This window comes from Aphis gossypii, chromosome 1, assembly GCF_020184175.1.
Source record: "Aphis gossypii isolate Hap1 chromosome 1, ASM2018417v2, whole genome shotgun sequence".
Classification (NCBI taxonomy): domain Eukaryota; kingdom Metazoa; phylum Arthropoda; class Insecta; order Hemiptera; family Aphididae; genus Aphis; species Aphis gossypii.
In genome coordinates this window covers 8,648,570-8,671,593 of record NC_065530.1, presented here as the reverse complement: position 1 = coordinate 8,671,593, position 23,024 = coordinate 8,648,570, and the positions used below count along the sequence as shown (strand labels likewise).

The following is a 23,024-nucleotide window of genomic DNA, read 5'->3' as shown; positions in this document are numbered from 1 at the left end:
AATTATATTATAAAATATTATTTTTTCCTGCTATGATCCCTAACAATTTAAATGTAAAACAGATTAATAATTTAAATTTACTTTAAAAATTCAAAAATTGATTTGAGTTCAAGGATTAACACATTATAATTTGTGAAAGTTGAAGTTCTCTCACCTAATATTAATAAATAATAATATGCTATTCATTATAAATTATAATATATGTTTAGACATAAAAAAAACTACAACAAACATTTATAATTATTAAAAATGTATTTAATTTTGTTTTTATTTACATTTTGTAAATTGTAATGTTTTTTCGTTTTCAATTTTTTTTTAAATTTCTTTAAAATATTTAAATTTTAGTCTATATTTTAAGGTTGATACGTCATTATTAAAAACAAAATATATATTATCAATTTGATTTCTATAAAATCTAATAATATTTGTGCTACATATCAATATATATATAAATATAACAAGATAGAAAAATTAAATTACTAATAATTGTAATTTGAAAACAAAAAAAAAACAAGTTTCTATTGGTTTTTTGTACAACCATATTATATAAAAAGTAGTTAGATACTGTTTTTAAGTTGTAACTGTTATAAAATTCAAATAATATAGCACATACATAGGCGCCCGCAAGGGGGAGCAAGCTGGGGCATTTGCCCCCCCTGGCTTTTCAAAAATATGTTTTAAATTGAATGTTTACAGATAAATTACTATTTATTATATAACAAATCCTAACATTGCCCTCTCCTAAAAAAACTTCTGCGGGCGCCTATGTGCACGTATAAGGCATACATAACATGACCATAATTTTTTTTTTCAAAGCGGGTCACCTGTACATTTTAATAAAAAATAACAATATAATTTTGCGTAAAACAACATATTTATAATATATATAATAATATATTTCTATATTTTTTTTGGATTCACATATTCTGCCTTACAGGGTCGGTTATAGGCGTAGGCAACGTAGGCACAAGCCTACGACGGCAAAATTTATATTTATATATAGAGGCGGCATATAAGAAAAAATAATAAAACAAGAGGCGGCAATTTTGATTTTTGCCTACATATAAAAATTTGCTTGCACCGGCCCTGCTGCCTTAAAATAGCCTGTTTGGTTTTTATGAATGAATGGAAGTCTTGACATGATTTTTTTAAAGTGGGACATTTTTAGGTTATTAGGGGACAGCGGAACACTTAGCTCGAAAGCGGGACGTATGGTCACGTTAGGCATACATAGGGTTTCTTATAATACATTAATGCAGTTTAGAATTATAATTTATTAACGTTTTAAGACTGCCAAATTAGACTTATTTAAACTTATCTCAAGGTGTATTGACATATTGTAAATGTGTCATTGTCCTTTATAAAAGGACAACATAAAATAACTGTGTTATGAAGTTTCAATTTTGTATTGTTAGCTTCAATATTAGATTGAATTAACCTTATTATCAACCATTGAGGTAAGATCACAGAATTTTCTGTATTTCTGTCTGACTGTCTCTGAACTCTGAAGTAAGATCAAATTTCTATAATAAACTATAGTTATCTCTGAATTTGTTTAAATATATAGCGGAAAATATCCTGAATTTCTATTGGCTAATATATTGTTAAGATATAACACCGATATCACGGAATTTATTCCAACTATGATAAGATATATATTTATTTACATTAAAAATAAAATATTAAAACGTTTTGGAATTTTGATGGTGAATTGTTTTTGAACGACGAAATTACGAACGTAGTAAACAATTTCTTGTAGTCTTGTACAGTTGTACCTTTGTAAATACGAATCACTATTACGACATTTTATTAGACATATTTTCAATGTTGTCAAATGTTCCGATTTATTTGTTGTATTATACTTTTTTAGCGTTTACGTGTCATGCCGTTAGACCTGGTGAAGGATCATGGTCCTCCATTGTTGACAATGTGAGGGTCCACTATGTCAATATACTCCGTAATTATAAAAGTTTGACGAAATATTTATTTTTCATTTTTTTTTTTTTTTTGCAGGACAATAGTATACAATTTTGTGGCGGCAGCCTATTTAATGGCACAGAAATATCAATTAAAAGTAAATTTATGAATATATTGATGTTACCAGGGCTGTACTTGAACCCGTTTTCTCAGGTCATTTATCTTCTCATAACAGCTCATGCTTTAAAAAAAATTAAAAACCCTAACAGGCTCCAGTTATAGATTGGGCTCCAACCATTTTTTAGAAGTTATTCCTTTATCAACAATAATTGTATTCATTTATTATGGTATATAAATTAATAAATTAGTTTTTGAGTATCATAAGGCAAATTTTTTCTTTTAATAATCAGGCCTAACTCTTAAAAAATAAGAAGCCTGGAAGATTTAGTTTGCCTGATTCTCCAAAACTGAGTACAGCTTTAGGTGTTTTGTTGTATGTACTTACACACTAAACAATTTTTTTAAATTTTGTTTTGTGTTATAGTCAGTTGTAGCAATGTGTACAATGTCTCTGTCGGTTGGATCCTTACAGAACCCCAATGTTGGAATGACTACTTGAACCTTGGCAGCGGAGTAAGTTCTTTTTTTATTTAATGTCAATGGTTATTAGTTATTAGTTTATTACTACATTTGGAAATTATATTTTTAGCTTATAAAACAACTTCAAATAGAAGATATTAATCATGACGCTACTACCAATAATACATATATCAATCATGTGAATTTTGATGATAGATTATACTCATGTGCCAATGGAGTAGATTTGGTATTTATATTTATTAAATATTACAATTTAGTAAATAATTTTATACATTTTTTTTTTTTTTTGTAGGATGATCTATCATTATATAAGACTAATAAAACTAATAATAAAGCACTACACCAAGTAAGTAACTTTTATCAGTTTAAATTTAAATATGCAGTTCTTTAGTTATAACATGTATTGTATTATGCCAATACAGTATTATTAGTTATCACTTGGTTAGCTTATGATATAGGTATAGTCAAAATTGTAATGTTATTACTCATCATTACTGAGGTATGAGCAATGAACACAGTATGCAGTTTTAACAGTAAAAAATGTGGCATTCATTTAACACGACAGTTTGTGTACCTATCAGCTATTATTAATGTAATTTATTGTAACTATGTAACTGTAATTGATTTAGCTGAAATAAATAAATAATACATATATGGTAGGGAACATTTTTTTTATATTAGAACCCCTCCTCTATAAGGTATAAAAAATATAAAAGTTAATAAGTATTTGAGTTAATTTTAGTTGCAGCTCATAGCATTTCCAAAGTGGCCAAACTAATTCAAATACTAATTGCAGTTAATATAAATCATAAGTCATAAAAAACATATATTTTAAGAATATCTCAATTATAATGGTGAACTAAATTTAACTTATTTAGAGTAATACACTTTAAAACAAGAACAGACATATCTTTGTGACAATATTAATGTTATGTAAATTCATTTGTACGCCAAAATTGTTTATTAATGTGTTATTTTGAATTAGAATTGTTGAATAAAAGTTAAAACTAAAACTAATATAAATATGAATATATATTATTTTTAAATCAATATGAGTTTACTGATTCTAATTAACTATAAGAAGATTTATTATTCTATTTACTTTATAGATAAAAATATTGTTTTATTTTATTAACAGAGATCCAACCATCGAGTTTACACAATTTTAACAGATGGAGTGTACTTATTAACAGTAACAATTAAACAAGATACTAGATATGTTAGAAAAGATAGCAAATTTACTGCCAATTTAGAAATTTCAATGAAAGGACCACATGGATATTTATCAGCTACAAATTGGCCACTATTACATGTAATTCATTTTAACCAAGTATATTGTATAAATAATATTTCATTAAGATATTAATATTTTCATTTTAATTCTTTTAGTTTTACGGGTTCATGTGTTTTGTTTATATATTTTTTGGTATAACGTGGTTGGTTTTATTATTTATGCAATGGAGGGATTTGCTTCAAATTCAATTTTGGATTGGAGCCGTCATTCTTTTGGGTAAATAACTAAAATAATAATGTACTCTAAGTTTAAAAATATTCATCACTTTGTAAATTTTAGGAATGGTTGAAAAAGCAGCTTTTTATGCTGAATATCATGAACTGAACCTCACAGGGCATTTAGATAATATTTACGGAGTAATGACCATGGCTGAAGTGATTTCTTGTTTAAAACGAACACTTGCACGGACTTTAGTTATCATTGTAAGCCTAGGGTTTGGTATTGTCAAGTAAGTGATTGGTAGAATAATGATTTATCATAATAATTATGTATTAATATATGTTATTATTTAGGCCCAGATTAGGTCCACTTTTACCAAAGGTTCTAGGAGTCAGTTCTTTATATCTAGTGATGTCATTAATGGAATCCTATTTTAGATTATCCAGTAATATGAGTGCAGAAATTTTATTAGTTGAATTACCATTAGCTGCTTTAGATTCTGGAATTGTTTGTTGGATATTTGCTGCCCTAACTCAGACAACTAGGGCTTTAAGACTTCGGAGGTATGTAATAACTAATAAATATTATTCAATATATATTATAATAGTTATTATCAAATGCAATATTTAGAAATTATCATCATTGTATGGTTTATGATATTACTGATTAAAATAAACTTTTAAGTCAAAAATATTGTTTAAGGTTTAAATTATATCTGGAATTAATTTTTTTAACCAAAACATTAACATTTAATCATATTGTATATAAGTATAATGTACATTGTATTTTATGTAATCATGAAGTATTATTTGTTTTCACATTTAATTTTATTTTAAGGAATGCAGTTAAATTACAATTATATACACATTTCACCAATGTTCTGGGTTTTACTGTTGTGACCTCCACTTTGTTCATGTTATATTCTATAAAAACACAACGATTATCAAATTGTGGTGGTGTAAGTTAATTTAAAAACTATAATTATTTAATAAATATTAATATATTTTCAATATTAAATTTGTAGAATTGGAAGGAACAATGGTTAGATGATGCATTCTGGCACATTGAGTTTTCTATAATTTTACTTGTGATTATGATACTCTGGAGACCAACTAATAACAATCAAAGGTTTCTTAACATTATAGAGCTTTTTAAATGTATAATAAAAACTAATATTTAAATTCTTATTTTGTTACATAGATATGCATTTACTCCATTGTTAGATGCTCCAGATGATGATAGAGACGAAACCGAATTATTTATTAAAGAAACTTATAATGGTGGTAAAAAATATTTATTATTGTACGTTTATAAAGATATTTTTCATTTTTATTTACATTTTGTACAGATGTGAAGATGAGAACCACTACAAATACATCCAATCACAATTCTAATGTGACACCGTACAAAGATTATCCCGCTTCAAATAGTAGCACAAAAAGTCAAACACAACTTGTATGTTTAATTTTATTTTTAGATTCTGAGCGGAGCGAGGAATGTATTGGTTTTACAATGATGTTTATTTCTTTTTTATTCTGTAAACACTTTTTCTCCCCCTAAACTTGCTCAAAAGTACAAGTGTAGCATATTTTCTGAAAGGTAATGTTCTTGAGTTGGTACTTTAGAGAAGTCATTTTTCGATTTTCAAAATGATACTCGAAATAAAAACGGTTAAAGGAAAAAAAATGTACAACTTCACGATTATGTGGTGTAAAATAATTACGGCTTTGTTTATCACCATAGAAATGAATTAAATAAAATAAAAAAGATCCCCTCGTCCGCTCAGAATTGATTTTTTATCAAATGCAATCATATTGCATTCAAATATGTTATATGATATATAATAGATTCTCCAGTCCTTCTCTCTCAAATCCCATCCCATACATCCTGCTCAAAGGCCCTTTTCTATTTCTCGCACGCCACCACCAACTATATGGCTAATGAGCCTTTCAGATGCCTTAATTCGACGGCCCCAACGAATAATATGTTGTCTGCCAATGCAGAACCTTCCTTCGATGATTTGCTAAATTGTTAATATATATACCTATTCAACATAAATTATTATTGTCACCAGATAATTGTATTTTATATTAATGTAAACTGTATGTATTGAATTTAATTTTTTCTTATTTTAAAAATTTCTGATATAAAAATATACATTGTACTGTCAAAAAGGGCTAAGCCCGTATAACTAATAAAATAAAATAAAATCTAATACCTACAGTAAATTACACTATCCTGTTCGAGGACCGAAGGGACGATGGACAAATATCCACCACCAAAATGCGCTGACCTACTTTTTTTTATATTATATTATATTATATAATATATTAATTGTGAACTGTGATTAATACTTTACAGGATGATGATTTAAAATGGGTCGAGGAAAACATACCAGGTTCATTATATGAAACGTAAGTTATTAACATTGTGATTCAGTTAAATATTTCATATACTAAAAATAAACATTGTATTTAAATTTTTCACTTCTAGTACTGTACCAATTTTGGATTATAGCGAGGTAAATATTTATTTTATTTTAATTTGAAGTTTAGCATGTGGCCCAAATTATATTATTTTTATATTTTCAGGATGATCATAACACTGCCATTGAGCGGTCAAAACTACAATAAACATTTTAAATTTAAGTTATAAACATTGCTATAGTTCACCACATAAACTAAGCCTAGTATAAATGTTTATTATTATGTGCTACTACCTATTTACTTATAAAAAATAGTTTGTTTTTATTTATTTTAATTTAACTATTATTTTGTTATTTATCACAACAATATTGTGTATTTTAATAACTTATTCATATTCCTTTATTTTTTATGTTGTTTTAATTTAGTCATAAAAATACAATGAATAATTAAGAAATCATGTAAATATAAAAACCAAATTATGTAAATAAAAAAATATTTACCATTCTTAATAAAAATGATAAAAATATTTTAATGAAGATTGTATAAAATATAATATGTCCACTTGATTTTAACAAATTAATAATTCATTGATCAAAAAAATATTTCATTTAAGAAATATTCTTGACAATGATTTATTTAATGTAGCTTTTACATTTGGTGAAGCTACAGATGATATCAATGCTGCACCTCTCGGGTCTTCGCTCAATCTGGTTAATATATGTTGAGCAGCTTGACTAAACATACATAGATACACCAAATCATTCTTCAATTAGTGCTACAGTTGATTAAGAGTTATTATTTACCGAGAAGTGGGTGTGTTGTCAAATACCATACTAGTGGCAGCAGTTATCACTGCATCTCTAGCATCTGATGGTAAATGAAGAGTTCCACTGACTCCGAGTTTATCGACTACTCTAGCTAAGAGACGACACGCTTCAGCACGAACCATTCGATTTCCATGTCTAAGACGTTTAATATAAAAAGTATTTTTTTTAATTATTATATACACAATATACCCAATTTTGTTTTAACTAAAACATCAAAACTCACTTTATCCCTTTAGCTGTGATCACATGCACACATTTTATTGGATTTACATTGTCAACCATTGCGTTCAAAGCTTCTGTACTTTGTACTCGAAGAAATTTATTGGTATCCGCTGTACGTGGAAAAAGTGCCGATGCGATTTCTTCTATATCCTAAATAAAAGTATTTTGATTTCAAGTAATATTCAAAGTTTGTTTATTGCCGTACTTACCGGTTCCATTGATTTCGGTACGTAGGTAAACATTTTCTGTGCAGCCGTACATGCGGCTCGCGCCACTTGAGATCGGAGGCATTTGATATGCTTAGCCACGTTGCGAGCGAAAGGTTGTAAGGAACCTGGACGCAGTTCTTTACCGTGGAACATGGATAGTCGTGAAATATTCTGTAGACCCGTAACGGCCGCTTCCCTGCCATAGCGTATTAGTTGTTTGGTTATTCAATAATTAAAAATGACACAATAAATTACTATCTACTTAAACAAGTATTACAAATAACAATCATAATACATTATATAGTGCTTTATCTTTTTGTAATTTTATGGGAGAAATGAGGTGGATTTAAAGCTTTATTCTTTTAATTACTAGTGGAAGAGGATTATACAAGTATTTGTTTTAGGAGAAATAAGAGCCTAGCCAAAGATCCCCAGCCAAAGTTATCCTTGTTAATCTTAATAAGTGTCATCACTAGGTATACCATTCCGAGCTATTGATTTGAGTAGAAACCAACTGTAGAGCTCTTTGAGGTTCGTTGAACGGAGTAAAATTTGGTCCCATTTCACTAGATCGTTTATTTTTTAGGTTCGTTCCAACAGATCTCTTCCTTACTGTTGTAGATGCAGCGAGTGGTGCCGATGGTTGCACATTAGATTTCGTGGGTTTTACTTCAGCTACAGGTTTTTTACTGCATGAAAACAAATAATAAATAAACTCATTAAAATTTAAATTTTGAAGTGCAAAAATGTCAGTGCATTCCAGTTCCCTATCCAATTGCGAATGCGTATTAATTTATAGAAGACTGGTGTAACCCAAACCGAATAATTGCTTTTAGACTAATCTTAGGAATTTGATGGTATAAGTACGTGTATATTATTAAAATTATAGTTATGTGTTCATGAAAAAATCATCACTTTTTTCAAACTACCGATAACAATTGGATTCCTTTACTGTCTAAACTCTAAATAGTAAATTAAAAATATAAATAGTAATAACCAACACAATATGTTATTTTTTCTAAATCTATAAGGTATATAAGCCGGTTTCACGAAACTACGGAAGTGTCCTTGATCTCTGTCTAGTCTTAGAGGCATATTAAAAAAAAATCTGTAGCCCAATAGTTCAAAAGCGCAAAAATAAATAACCCATAAGCGCAAATCAATTTTATAAAAATTGTGTATTTCATTAAAATCGTAGTTATTATTAATATTAAATTAAACACAAACAGTGATATTAAAATTAGTTTAAAAAATCAATAAAAAATATAAATATAATTATGAGTATTCTTTTAAATTATTTAAAATGCAATGACTGTCGAGATGCGTTGCTGCAATCTGTCGTGGAACGGGTAAGGGCACGCATACGTACATGGAAAGCGTCATCGAGCGTCGCAAGTTACGTCAGTAGAATATTGTATCAAGTATAATACAATTTATTTTTGCGCTTTTAATTTTTATCCCACTACCAAAGTGCAAAAGCTCAAATTTATTTTTCGCATTTGAGTTATCGGAAAAAAGGTTGATTTGCGCTTTCGGGTTTCACAAAAAAAAAAAAATATACCTATATAGTATAATTGTCAAAAGGGTCGTCGTCCAGTATCACTAGAAACTCTCTACCCCCAGATGAGTATGATAGTGACTTGACATGCCATTCAAGTAGTACTGGGTATAATATTGTATAAGTATAGAACGTAGGTATATCGTACATAATATAAAAGTATGTATACGTATTATATTGTATTTCACGTTATAGGTTACTTTGTACGGACTCACTCGTTTTGCGATTGAACTTCTGCACTTGTTATGCTCATGGTAGCCGTATTATGTAGCTTAACGTTGGCCGGTTTTACGAGACCTGCGTCACTATAAATTTCAGGCTGCATTGGCGGTTGTTTATGATCGTCAATCACTTGCTGCTGAGGCAGTAGTCGATCATCATGGTTTACCCGTCGGGTACCCATTATTGCGCCGAAATCAGATTTTTCGACCAGAATATTTGATGACGTTCGGTTGGCCGGAGTCTGTCGCCGGGCATCATATAATTCGCCGCCCGACGAATTAGTTCTTTCGTCGTTATCGTCGCCGCTGTTGTCCACGGAACGAATAAGAGTACGTCGGGAATCATCGTCTATGTCAGTCATTCGATTGTTGTGTTCCTGCCTACTGATCTCCGGCACCACGGTCACGGAAAATGTTGTTCTCACGGAAGACTCGAAACTGATAGAAAAAATAAATGCAAGTACGTTGTTATTTATGTATACTACTATATACGATGTACCTAATAAGGAAATTATTACAGACGCATACATGTTTATATTATGTATTTATGCTTATTACCTTATTGCAGTACACAGTAGTATTAATGTATTATTTTACTATTATAAAGTTATACTGTTTATTATATACCTATACAGATTAAAATGCAACTGGTATGTATTGTATATACATATCCAAATCCAATATCCATTTTAATTAATGTATTTAAATGTACCTATAGACATATTGTCGTCAAAATGTGTGTATAGTAAAATTATATGGTGTACCTACTACCTGTATGATATAATATGTACAGTTAATTATATCTTGAATATTGATCACATTATTTTTTAGTTGGAAGTTGGAACTAGACGTATAGCTCCCTTAAAAAATTATTTGATTTAACCCCCGAAAATGTATTCCAGCTACGGCCTTGGTTTTCATACATGTATATTATATACAATCAAACAATTGAGTACCTATAGTATCAATCGTTCATAAATTATTACAATTACCTATTTATTTTTAAGTAAAAAAAAATATTTTTTCCGTGCGAAGTTAAAACCATTATACTTGAAAAGACATTTTTATGAATATTATCAGGTGCATGTAAGGTTTTTAAAAAAAAATATGATAAGTCAAAATATGTAATGAAACCTGGCCATTTAGCTCGGTGAAGCCATAGTGAGTTATATATATATATATATATATATTTATTTACAAGGGCGTATTTGAGGGGGCGAAGGGGCATTCGCCCCCCATCACTCGTATTTTTTCTATATAATACATTGATTTAATAATTAAATTTGGTACTCCTATTTTTATTTATTTACGAGAAAAAAGAAAAATTAGTTTCATTCCCCTCTACATGGTCTCGACTCAAATACGCCCTTGTATATTTAAAATGTAAAGTTCTTACTCGACAATTGTCGGCGTGCATGACGGTACGTGCTTGGGTACTACGAACACGGTGTGATTCAGAGATATCTGTTTACGGTTTAATTTATTTCGTTTTTCCCGATACACAGAATTATGAAATCTATATCTGCGTTTGGCTAAAGCCGGTGGTAATGACGTGTTAGCGGCCGGCGTGACGACGTTGTCTTTCGGCGGCAGGGACTCCACGAGGCTACGACGACGACGAGGGGGGACAGGACCGCAGCAGAAACAAGACCGCAACATAATTATTAATTATACACTATTGTGATATCGACGAAAATGATTAACGTGTCTCTTGATAAAAAAATAAATAAATAAATCCATCAGCAGCCATCGCGGCTTATTGTAATGCGAAAAACAGACTGCCGATGTGCCGACCACTACATTTACAAATAGGTACCTACTCATGCGGTAAAGGTATAAAGATAGCCAGGTATCGATGTATAAATATGTATATAGCTCATTATACCTAATATTTTAATAATAACATGATGTGTGCTATAATAGTGCAAAGGGTCCTGCTAGTTCTTGCAAAGGGAGTGGACTTTCATACATATATAATATATATATATATACATTGGTATATGTATAGGTATATATTGATATGGCATGTAGATATAGTTATTATGGACGCACGCGATTGATCGGATTTTTAAATAAGGTCAACGGTCAACTCGCTCCTATGCGACATGAACTGTTTGTCTGCTATTTTACTCATTTTTATATTACGTAGCTAGCCAACTAGGTGAATATGACGTGACACATATATACAAGGGGACTTGTTGATTTTTTTACCTTAAACGATTTGACCTGACAATTGTATGATGTATGCTGGCGTCATTGTTGACATGTTTTGAAGTAAAATAGCTATTAATATAATATGCAGTTGCAGTACTATAATATTATGCAGTCGTAAGAATTTAAATTTTAAACTTCAAATGCTCATGAAAAATTAATTTGACTTTAGTTGAAATTTTCAAATAAAGGTTTTAAAACTTTCAAAGAACCTCTTTTTAAAATTTTAAATCTTAGATAAAAAAAGAATTTTTTTTAAGAATTTCTAATTACAATATAATTTCGCTCAGGTTAAATTAAGCTAGGTTAAATAATATTTATTTAAAAATTAAATGTTAATTTTTTTTTAAAATTTTTTCTTTCAAAAACGTTAATAGTGTGTGAAATAATAAGTAAAAGTAAGTTGATCATACCCATTCACCCGATATACTGCTATTGGTGCTATTGCTATACTATCAAATAAATTGTATTTATAATCAATACCTAACCTATAAGCTATAATATTTGTAGCATTTTAAAATAAAATGTTTTTATTATTAGGTTTAGGTATATGTAATAGGTTTGTTCCTTGCCCAGTGGCCAGTGGTAATAAGTAAAATTAACTAATAACTAATAGGTATAAAGACATATAATATTATCAACTAGGGTTGATACCTTGATTTGTGCATCGTATATTACAACAGATATATTATAAGCATTTAGCAAGTAATATAAAAGTACCGGTTGTCCGGTTATGATCTACGAAAGTACGAAAATTATATACCTACAAAGTTAATATTTATAATACATTATAATCTAATAAATAATATTACATTTCATTATACCTTAAATATATTATTAATCTACAGTAATGAGTACCGACGGTATGTTTGGATGTTTAGCTCCGTTAGTTTAAAAATAATAGAGTGAATACTACTGAATAGACCCTATTATTAAACTCGATGGTAAGAATATTATCTGTGTTTGTTAATGGGTTTTTTACGATTATTCAGTTTTTAAGCGAGTTTTGAGCATTTTTATTTTTTAATTTACTCTATATCATATACGCATAATTTGCTAAAAAATTGGTACAAAACCAACATACAAACACAGATAATGTTCTTACCATCAAGTTTCATAACAATTCACTCTAATTTAAAACTAACGAAGCTAAACGTTAAAACGTGATCTACTGAGCATAAATTCGGTATGTAACGCACTTGTAAGACGGAGACAACACATGCGGGTGTTACGTTATCACATAAGATATGTTATCAATTATCATAAAAATGCATTATCAAATAGTTGTATCACGACATTTTGTAAATCGTTCACCTGTACGTTCAGTATGTGCAGTTTTTGTTCAAACATTAATTTAATTTTAAAATGTAGTTTGTCGAACATTTTTGTTGTGTTTATAAAATTATAACTATGTTGTTATTTATTATGTGGTTGCTGGTCCCAACCATATTTTCAGCGTACTTTTCAGGTCGACTTATGTATTTAATCTTTCAAAATTTAACTAATACAAAATCACTTAAAAAATCAAAACAACCGTTTCGGACATTAGTTGTAATTGGTTCTGGTGGACATACAGCTGAAATGTTGCGTTTAATGAATTCTATGAACAAGTTGAAATTTATGCCACGATTGTATCTATTAGCTGATACAGATACTACAAGCCGCAACCGTGTAGAAAACGATGAAAATGGATTAGACTGGTCCATAGCCACTATACCGCGATCAAGACATGTAAATCAATCATATTTAACTTCCATTTTTTCAACTATTTATGCAATTTTTATAACTGTGCCTACGGTTATATCATTCAAACCAGATTTAGTTTTATGCAATGGACCTGGTACTTGTGTGCCAGTATGTCTGGTTGCTTTTATAATGAAATTATTCCATTATGCAGATACATCTATTATATTTGTTGAAAGTATCTGCAGGGTTAAATCTTTATCTTTAACTGGAAAATTAATGTATTTTATTGCCGATTTAATAATTGTTCAATGGCCTGAATTAAGGAAAAAATATGGACACAGAGTCAAATATCTTGATGAAGGATTGAATTCATAGTTCTATTGTTTAATGTCAATAACTTATTACGTTAAATTATTTATGTAAATTTTTAATAAATTGTATGGAAACTATGTTTATAAATTATATGCTAAATTCTTGATTTTAAAAAAATCTTTACAATATTAGTATTAAATAATAAGTAATAATATGAATAAAACAAACCTTATGATTACATTTTATATCTATTATTGTAAAATTTTAAAGTTAATAATATGTTGATATATTAATATGTATTCTGTACTCACTTTTTAAATGTTTTGTCTGTCTTCATATTTTTATAATTTCTCTAAAAGAAAAAAATAATACGTAATTCAGTTATAAAAAAATTATTATAAATAATATAAGTCTTAATAATTAATACTTTTGAACTTAATAATATATAATCAATATTATTATTGAATTGTATTATATTTTAAATAAACATATTTATAGGTAATTTATATTCAAAAATATGAAAATATGCAAAAAAAAAAATGTGATTATTTAATTTTATATTTTAAATCATATAAAATATGTATGTACTGTGCACAGTATAGTGTATCTAAACTAATTATCTAGCTATTAACCTTATGGTTAATAGTATAGTAAAATGAAATTGAGAGTTCAAATTACATAAAACTTGTAAAGACAACCTCCTTTAATTTAAATTATGATTACCTGTGATAAATTAGTAATCAAGAAACTCTTAGGGCCGTTCTTACAATGTTCGGATAGTGCTTGATAATGCTAACTGGAAGAATTTATCGTGAGTTAACCGATAGAATTCTACCAGTTAGTTTTAACCGGACATTGTAAGAATGGCCCTTAGGGCTTAGAGTAATAATAAATTAATCATCTATGATGTATTAGTACAAAATATGAAAACTATATTTAGCCATTTAGTAAATGTATTTTTAAGATGCCTAATAGTTAACCATTTTATTTTTAGATGGTTCAAATTGTACAAAATAATATAAAAATCTCAAAATCCTATAAACACAACAAACTAAGTTTTAGTATTCCTTACTATTTAAATGAAAATATGGTGTCATAACAATAAACAAAACTATTTAAGTGACTATATTAACACTACCTAAGTAAGTAATAAAAATTGCTAACAATTTATAGTAATACTTTTATAAGTATCATACTAGAAAAACAAATGTGATATATAGTGAATTGAAATAATATATTTATACTCATTCAGGCGCGTATTAGGGATGTCTGATAGCTAAAGGCGATAAAATCTTTAAGTTGACAATAATTGATTGTACGTAACTATTGACTTGAGAGAAAATAAAATTGTAATTAAAAACTGGAGTTATAAATTGCAGCCGTGCCGCCATTTCTGGATTAATATAGGCTATTCCAGGGCTTTATCCACCCGACCACTAAAATCTAGTAATAATTAGTTTTAGTTATTTAAATGGATCCTATCTTATAGTTACATCCAGGATGTTGATGGTTTCTTAATCCCAACTTCAGTCCAACGCCCCACCATATTTCATTATTCTCATGGTGCTAATCGTAAACGCAAGTTTTTAAATTAAAAAATATCTGTGGATGCATAAAAAATAATTTATAGTTTATTGAATTACGATTTGTTAAGTTCTTTTGTACCTAATTTATTGGTATTGATGTATAATTATTAATTTAATACTATAGATTATAGGTTTTAAAAATTACTATATATATTTTTTTTTAATTGGTTATATAGCTTGCATATAAAAAGCATTTTATATACCATCTATACCAGCGTTTCCCAAATAGTGGTCCGCGGAACCCTGGAGTTCCGCGTAAGAGCCACTACTCACATGAGTTGTTCGCGCGTTGACCTATAGGTTAAAATGGCTAGATGCACATAAATTTCATTCTTCTCATTAAATTGATAAAAACAGGTACTTAGTTACATTGTATTTCTTTGTACAGTAAATGTTTTTTAATGCATAAAATAATTGTTTTTCGTTTATATTTTTTCTTTCTTTTAAAATTAAATATAAAAATATAAATACTATAAGGCAATAATATTCTGTTATCAAACTAGGTTTACATTAGAAAAAGTATAACCAATCAGGGTTTCGCAGAAAAAAAATTGGAAAACGCTAGTCTATATACTATATTATAGTTGAATAACCACATACAGCTATAATAGCCGTTGGCTAAATTTGGCTGTATACTCATTGAAAAAAAAATGACAATAACTTATGTGAAAAAAAATCGTAAAATTAATTAAAATCAAGAAAACAAATATACAAAGTGTGCCCTCCCTTTATCAAAAATAAAGATTTTTCACTAATAAATTTTCTAATTTTGTTAAACGTTCATGATGAGTTTTCAAATAAATTTATTTTAACTCCAGGTTCATTTAAAAAATAAAGATTACTGTTTAAAACCCATAATAAATGTGCTAGGTATTGCTGTGACAGTGTGACCTGCTGAAATAAGAAACCATCATCATGTTTAGATGCGTAGGTACCTACTTGTAACGACTAACGAGTTAATTTATAATAAAAATTTAAAACCTTTACTTGTAGACTGTAGTCTATATACACTCTTAACAGTCTTAACTCTATACTCACTGGCTACTAGTAGTACTACCACATTTCCGTATGTGATAATCCTGTATACGCGCCTGTCAGACTTATATTATGTATAGTTGTATATATATAATAGTATTGGTTTATAAAAGTAATGTACTAACATTAAATGAATTGTTGGTCCTTCCAGTACAAAGAATAGCATGTGGAGAAAATAATCCCTTATTAAATGGTATTCTAAAAAAAAAACTCTTTTAAAAATAATATTCTTTAATTAACAATTATTGATAAAACTAACGGAAATTCATCAATATAATATATATACCTATCATCCAATTTTTTTCTGAAAGTTGGACTTAATAACGGACCTACGGGAGCACTTGTAAATTGTTTGAAATCTGAAAAGTTTAAGAAAAAAAAAACTATAATAATTTGAAAAATTGAAACATACGAAAAGTTATTCATAGTGTAATTAGATACTTGATTTTCTTAAGGGTGGTAAGGTGTTTGGCCTCAATTGATTGATTACTCGTTTTTCATACAAATAATTACCGGAACTTCGAAATTTGGTCTAAGAATAAAATAAAGTTTTAATACCAAGTTCAATGTAGATGACAAAAAACAACGTAGGTTTTAAATAAATATACAATAGGATTATAAGCAATAAGCATACATGTACCTATGTATCTAATAACGAAAATTGGGGTTATTCACCCTTGGTCAAAACTGTTTTATAGATTTCCTGTCAAACATTATAGGTCTCGCATGGTCACTAGTCATTTACCATTAACCTAAAATGTTAAATTTTCCCAACTATTACCTATGCTATATTGATCCAAGATGACCTTTACGTATAACGCATAAGACAATTATAATATATTACATAGGTATAATATTATTGTATCATCACTGAATATGTTATTGTAATGTATGCATAAACTATTTTAAATAAAAAGTCAAAAAGCGACATGCCCCGGTGGTAGTTATTTTATATAGATGAAAAACCTTAATTTGACCTAATTTCTAAAGCGCCGTCATTTTTCCGCAGTACCTACCTATACCTACAGGCTACAGTATTTACCTACGTTAAAACTTAAATAAATATCTACAAAAACACGCAAAAATGCTAATTTTTAACCCCTTTATAGTTTAATGTAGGACAATAGTGTTTCGTGATTAATTTTGATGGCTTGATGTTGACCTATTTATAAATCTGTACTACCTGCACCACGCCATATTAGCCGGAAACACTTGAACGTTATCGGACACCTAAATCTAAACAAAAGCTGTGTACTGACACACAGGTCGATTCTCATTTCTGACACGTGTATGACGCAATTCTATTTTAAATACAATTATTTTTAACAAAAAATAGTTGACAAAGTTGAGTATTATATAATTTAAAACTCAATACCTAAGTATTAAAAATATTAAATTAATTTTGTAAAATCTAATTGGCTTTGTGTATTAAGAGATTAAAATATTTTATATTTTATAACAATACAGGCCGAATCTTAGTAACATAAGTTAAGTAAGTACTTAAGTACTGACAGTATTATTTAACATTTACTGTGTACCTAAATTAAATAGAATAAATAATAATAATAATACTAATTGTACCTATAGTATAATCTGAGTAGTTAATAAGTCAATGAAAAGTTTATAGACATATTATAAAGGCAAAGTCTTCGTTAGTAAGATGCATTAGACGAAAGAGAGAAAAGTTTAGATAATAGATAGTTAGATTAGGGAAGTAGAATAAAAAATATATAAAACCTAGTTAACTAGGTACTATAATTTTTATGCATAAAGTGTTGTAATAGTTAATAGATTTTCTGAAATAATTTTATCTACAATAAAACAATAACAACCGCAAACGCATCAATTTAAATTAAATAAGACAAATATAGGTAACCTATATTATTATAACTAGAACCTTGGGTGTAGGTGTATGGACGTATGGTATACGTAAATTTGTAATCAAAAAAAAAAAAGTTAAAAACCCAAATCACTAACAAAGTGTATAGTTAGTAATTACCCAATAATAAAGTTTTAATGTTATGTCTTATGGGACAAACTAAAAAGTTTTTAAAATTGGGTTGAAAGTTTGGGACTTTCTACTTAGTTTCGTTCTTGACTAGTTTATTCTCTATTTATGTTAAGTGTCTTTATTGCATGGACAAATTGATGGGTACAAAGTGAAAATTAACAAGCCAATATGTCATAATCAATGTATATTGTATGTATGTCAATTTAAATTTAATAATGGAATTTGTATTTGTAAAGTATGAATAAAACATAAATTATAGTAGGTAATTTAATACCTAGGTATTAAAAAGAACTAGGTTGGTCAAACTATTTTATTAATTAAAAAAAGTATTTGTTAAATATACTAATATAATAAATTATGAGACTAAAACTGTCTATATATAAGCATTATGTCATTAAAATGGTATTATTGTAGAGCAGCGTTTCAAACTATGTTCTGCGGAACCTTAGGGTTTCGCAAAACTAAAGTGTTTACTTTTTCAAAATGTTCAAGAAAATTACTTTAAAAAATCTTACTAACGCTTAGTAGCGACTAAAGGAAAAAAAAGATGCTTTACGCGTTAAAATTATTGAAACAAGGTGGAAGTTCTAATCATCGAGCATAACTTATTTTTGAAAGCTTAATATAAGCATATAAAAATTTAAAAAAAAACGTAGGGGTTCCACAATTAAAGTGAACATAGAAAAAGGGTTCTACGGATAAAAAAGTTTAAGAAACGCTGTTATAGAGCATCTATAGAGGCATAGAAATATAATATAATCATGCTAAATATACTACTAAAGTAAAACTGATGAAGTAAATGTGATTTTTACTTGTCGTGAAAGTGGTAATTTTATTGACGTGTTCTCCACTTCATTTTTGGGATGTTTCGGTATGCTTAGTGCAGGCTTGATTGGAATTGGAATACCAGTAGACTTTTGAACTTCATGATAGTCATCAGAAACGTCAGGACTTCGAATCTTAATAAGTTCTCCACCAAACGTTACTCTTCTAGGCGTTTTTGGAGTTTCTACATCACGATCGTCTTCGTCATCATATGATGATATTGAAGAATCTCGACCAGATGATGAAGATATTCTATACACTTCACACAATACTTCAAAATCCTAAAAAGTAAAATAATATATATAACTTAATATGATTACACCTATATGTATATTACTACAAAGTATAGATATACAATATTACAATGTTATATTTATATACAGGTATACCATTATGGAATGATTTATTGTATGTTTACATAATAGGTACATAGACGTAATGCTATAATGGTAATTAAAATTGGAACAAAAATAATAAATTATACTTTATATCGAAAAAATAAAAATAAAAAAATACTTTTTATACGGTGTATCATTATAAAGGTTCAATAAATAATTATAAGTAGGAGATACACCTACCCATTTAATTAATACGTTTTTAGAAGGATTGTATGATAAACAATTTACAATATTATATTAATACAGCCAGTGCAGGTATCTTAAGTAATACTTTTCCTTATGTACTAATATATACTATGTAGATTTTAGTAGTTTAGTTATAGGTAGGTACATAAAAGTAATAATTACATGGGACAGTCATGGGTACGCAAAATAAATATGATCTACAGTTTTAAACCTATCCATTTATGTTTTGTATTTATATAGATAGATATTTTATGTGTAAATATGTTGTAGTATTGTTTATTAATACTGGTATTTAGGTATTTATGATTATCAATGACTGTAGATACCTTTTGTCTTTTACCAGAAATATATAAAATATTCAGTTAATTTGTTTAAAATTTGAATAATTATTACCTTTTTAATAATAGGATGAAATGTTTCAAGATAATGATCAAATTTATTTCTCCCAACAATTTCTTTAACCCTGTCCAAACAGTAAACAGCAGCTTGTTGAAAAGTTGCTTGTACCATCTTGTTGGATAAGGCAGTTACAAGGTGTACAAACGTAGGTATAGCAATCTAAATAATAAAAAAATAAAATAAAATTTTTAAAATTATTTAAGTTTAAATTCTAAAGATTATTGACTGAAATTTCATTAGCCTGCAAGCTCAATATTATTTAGCTTATTACTTAATATTAATTGGAACATTTTTAATTACAAAATTGTACAATTTTCATTTAATACAACACTTTTAATGATTACATAGGTACCTATTTAAAATTTTTATATAATAATATAGTTTCTATTTTAATACCTAGCATTTTATTCGTTTTTTTTTGTAGCATCAACACTAGATCCTATCTAAATAAAAATATAGTTTTTAAAAATAAAATCTATTTTTCTAAAACAAAATTTTATAATTATACAACATTAAATCATATGGTAACCTCCTATTTGAAAATATTTTTTTGCAAGTAATATAGGTATTATAGTTTATTAATATTTTTTTTCACTCACAGGTCGTTCTCCATTTCTTTTAACAATTTGCTGAAGTACTACAGGAACGCATTCCATAACATTCACAGTGAGACTTGATTTGGCACCAGATATATCCAATCCCTGTACGATCATGGACTTGAGAACAAATTCGGGGTCAGCCGAGTGTTGTACGTAAACCAATATTGCATCCATAGAGCTACTTCTGAGAGCCGGTGAAAAGTGTGCAAGATTTGTAATAACCGCCGGAAGTATTGTCGGGGACATCAACGCGTCCAATTGTGGACCAACTGCAGGTATAACGTAAGCTAGTACTCGTGAACCGTGAAGTCTCACCTATAACATATTTTATAATATGTTGTTAGTCCTCAGACAATTCCAGTCTTATTTTTTGAAAATTTACGCCAAATTTCTACCTCATTTTTGTTTTAACTAAATTTTTTAGGGGTTGCGAAATACGGCGATTGCCATACACATACTGAGATTCCTGTTGTGCAAATAGAATAGGTATTAGTTTTAGGTTTTGTTTAGACAAAAGATAAAAAAAATTCGATATTTTTTATCCAGTTTCCGGATGTTGTTGTAATGTAGAAAAATTAAGTGTTATCTTTATACTTAAATACACTTTAAAGAATTCAAAGTTAAATTTCGATTGAGTAAAATAAACATGTATATTATTATTTAAAAATTTAAAATAAAAGATTACTTACGACGAGATTTCATTAACAAGTTTCTACGAAAAATTTAGCGGATACATAATATATCATAAATTATATTATGTATATAAAATACAATTTATATATCTATTATAAACAATAAAAGTCGATTTAATCTCTTTGTAACAAAAATCAATATACCTATTATCTACATAATATATTTTCGAGTAAAAATAAAGTAGAATGTTGCCAAAAAACATAATTAAAAAACCAAATCTAAAATTACTACTGTATTTAAATATTTTAAACCAATCGAGAAAATAATATACGAGAAAATCGTAGGTTATAACTAGGGCTAGGATTTATATGCAATTAAAAATTGTAAAATATACATTTGGCTTATTAAAAATATGCAAAAATATGCAATTTGTATTAAACACGCAAAACAAATATAAAATACAGATTAAAAATAAAAAAATTAACACGTTTTAAAATTAATACCAATAAATTAATACTAATAATTTTAAATTAATAGATTATTTATTCTAGGAATATTATCAATAATTATCATATACTTAATATTATAATATAATATAGAAGTATTTATATTGTTAAATCATATACAGTGAACAAAATACCAACACCATAATTTATAATTTTCTGCTAATGAAAAATGTTAAATGACTATATTATTATGTCTAAGGTTAGATCAATGGTAGGGCCAGGCATTTTCAGGTAGGGCCATGGCCCTACCTGTCCTGGCCCGTCCCTGAGTTACGTAGCCATCGTATTAGTAGGTATTATATAGTATTAAGCGACGTTTAGAAATAAAACAATTTTTAGTGTTTTTACCCGTGATTTGCACGCATTCTGGTATGCTCAAACCAGTCAAACATTATTTATGTATATAGTAATGCTCCGAAAAAAAAAAGTTTTCAATAATTATTTTATCATCCCGTTTAATAGCGCCAATAAACAAGTCGTGGACATCATACTATATTATTATAATTAATAAGGTTTTGCGCAATCACTGTATACATAGTAGATCTAACACGTTGCACAATGCACCGACCTGCCATTCGGGATGCTGCAGTCGGACGGCCAGCTCGGCGAATACTTCCTGTCGGTCGACGTTGGCCGGAAACCTGTTCTTCTTGATCACGTACTGCCAAACGGGCGTCAGTTCCAGGTGGCAGTGGCCGGAGCGAAATTTTTCTGGCGTGGACACCGGGTCGGCGGAGAGCCGGACATCCGGACGCAGCGTGGCGGTTTGCATGATTGTTACGACGATGCGCCTGCACGGCGTATCTGCAGCGGTACGGTGTTGGCCGCGCGAGAAGGTACACACCAACAATAATAATTAGGGCTAGGATCTATATATACGCAATAAATAAAAAAAAAAAAAAAATGATAAAATATGGATGGTTAATAATAATTATTATTAAAAAGTATATTATAATAATATTACGATCTAACAACGCGAGTGCAGGCATCGCACACCACCTATGACCGCCCGTCTTGGTCGGTTCGCCCGCGCGCAAAACACCTTATTGCAGTGTTGTAGGTAGATGTCTTAAATATATATAGCGTTCGCATAGCAACACAAACCGTGTATGTATGTACGTATACAATTTATTGTGTAGGTACCTATGAATATATATATGTATATAGTAGTTAAGTGTAATAATGAGGCGTAGTGTAGTATACG

General features: G+C 28.6%; 3 protein-coding genes and 1 long non-coding RNA gene across 7 annotated transcripts; 3 read left to right on the top strand and 1 right to left on the bottom strand.

Moving 5' to 3' along the window:
* Window positions 1-1,660: 1,660 nt before the first annotated feature.
* LOC114131072 (transmembrane protein 87B) lies at window positions 1,661-6,928 on the top strand. Of its 3 annotated transcripts, none has more exons than XM_027996204.2 (16): window positions 1,661-1,929; window positions 2,014-2,074; window positions 2,462-2,550; window positions 2,627-2,743; window positions 2,810-2,863; window positions 3,656-3,829; window positions 3,907-4,027; window positions 4,091-4,259; window positions 4,324-4,533; window positions 4,808-4,928; window positions 4,995-5,098; window positions 5,171-5,250; window positions 5,319-5,425; window positions 6,332-6,384; window positions 6,464-6,491; window positions 6,562-6,928. In XM_027996204.2, exons 1-16 carry the CDS (start codon window positions 1,825-1,827, stop codon window positions 6,601-6,603), a joined length of 1,635 nt encoding a protein of 544 aa, XP_027852005.1. In that variant the 5' UTR covers window positions 1,661-1,824; the 3' UTR covers window positions 6,604-6,928. The 3 variants fall into 3 exon arrangements, with proteins under 3 accessions (XP_027852005.1, XP_027852004.1, XP_027852006.1); XM_027996203.2 differs by having other exon boundaries at window positions 5,171-5,253; XM_027996205.2 differs by having other exon boundaries at window positions 1,816-1,957; window positions 5,171-5,253.
* Window positions 6,873-23,024, bottom strand: LOC114131075 (TOG array regulator of axonemal microtubules protein 2-like). Of its 2 annotated transcripts, XM_050201716.1 has the most exons (15): window positions 22,785-23,024; window positions 22,389-22,689; window positions 20,682-20,996; window positions 20,077-20,241; window positions 19,087-19,380; window positions 16,705-16,795; window positions 16,550-16,622; window positions 16,389-16,461; window positions 13,954-13,994; window positions 9,428-9,871; window positions 8,137-8,343; window positions 7,655-7,850; window positions 7,447-7,595; window positions 7,200-7,358; window positions 6,873-7,130 (listed from the first exon to the last, which is right to left on the bottom strand). In XM_050201716.1, the coding sequence occupies exons 2-15, from the start codon at window positions 22,590-22,592 to the stop codon at window positions 7,001-7,003; spliced, it is 2,541 nt and encodes an 846-aa protein (XP_050057673.1). In that variant the 5' UTR covers window positions 22,593-22,689; window positions 22,785-23,024; the 3' UTR covers window positions 6,873-7,000. The 2 variants fall into 2 exon arrangements, with proteins under 2 accessions (XP_050057673.1, XP_027852010.2); XM_027996209.2 differs by lacking the exons at window positions 16,389-16,461; window positions 16,550-16,622; window positions 16,705-16,795 and having other exon boundaries at window positions 22,785-22,977.
* LOC114131076 (UDP-N-acetylglucosamine transferase subunit ALG14 homolog) lies at window positions 12,934-13,792 on the top strand. The gene has a single exon (XM_027996210.2). The coding sequence runs from the start codon at window positions 13,055-13,057 to the stop codon at window positions 13,703-13,705; it is 651 nt and encodes a 216-aa protein (XP_027852011.1). The 5' UTR covers window positions 12,934-13,054; the 3' UTR covers window positions 13,706-13,792.
* LOC126550369 (uncharacterized) lies at window positions 14,077-20,822 on the top strand. The gene is made up of 3 exons (XR_007604441.1): window positions 14,077-14,784; window positions 20,091-20,227; window positions 20,684-20,822. It is a non-coding gene; the product is annotated as an uncharacterized LOC126550369 (long non-coding RNA).

Bases quoted from the DNA above. Each gene is read 5' to 3' on its own strand.
- LOC114131072 (XM_027996203.2), top strand. From the start codon at position 1,825: ATGTTGTCAAATGTTCCGATTTATTTGTTGTATTATACTTTTTTAGCG. The intron at 4,028-4,090 runs GTAAATAACTAA...TGTAAATTTTAG, and splicing joins TGGAGCCGTCATTCTTTTGG to GAATGGTTGAAAAAGCAGCT. The intron at 4,929-4,994 runs GTAAGTTAATTT...TTAAATTTGTAG, and splicing joins GATTATCAAATTGTGGTGGT to AATTGGAAGGAACAATGGTT.
- LOC114131076 (XM_027996210.2), top strand. From the start codon at position 13,055: ATGTTGTTATTTATTATGTGGTTGCTGGTCCCAACCATATTTTCAGCG.
- LOC114131075 (XM_050201716.1), bottom strand. From the start codon at position 22,592: ATGCAAACCGCCACGCTGCGTCCGGATGTCCGGCTCTCCGCCGACCCG. The intron at 19,381-20,076 runs GTAATAATTATT...TTTACTTTTTAG, and splicing joins TTCATCCTATTATTAAAAAG to GATTTTGAAGTATTGTGTGA. The intron at 9,872-13,953 runs GTGAGTACAGAA...TTTTTCTATCAG, and splicing joins ACAGACAAAACATTTAAAAA to TTTCGAGTCTTCCGTGAGAA.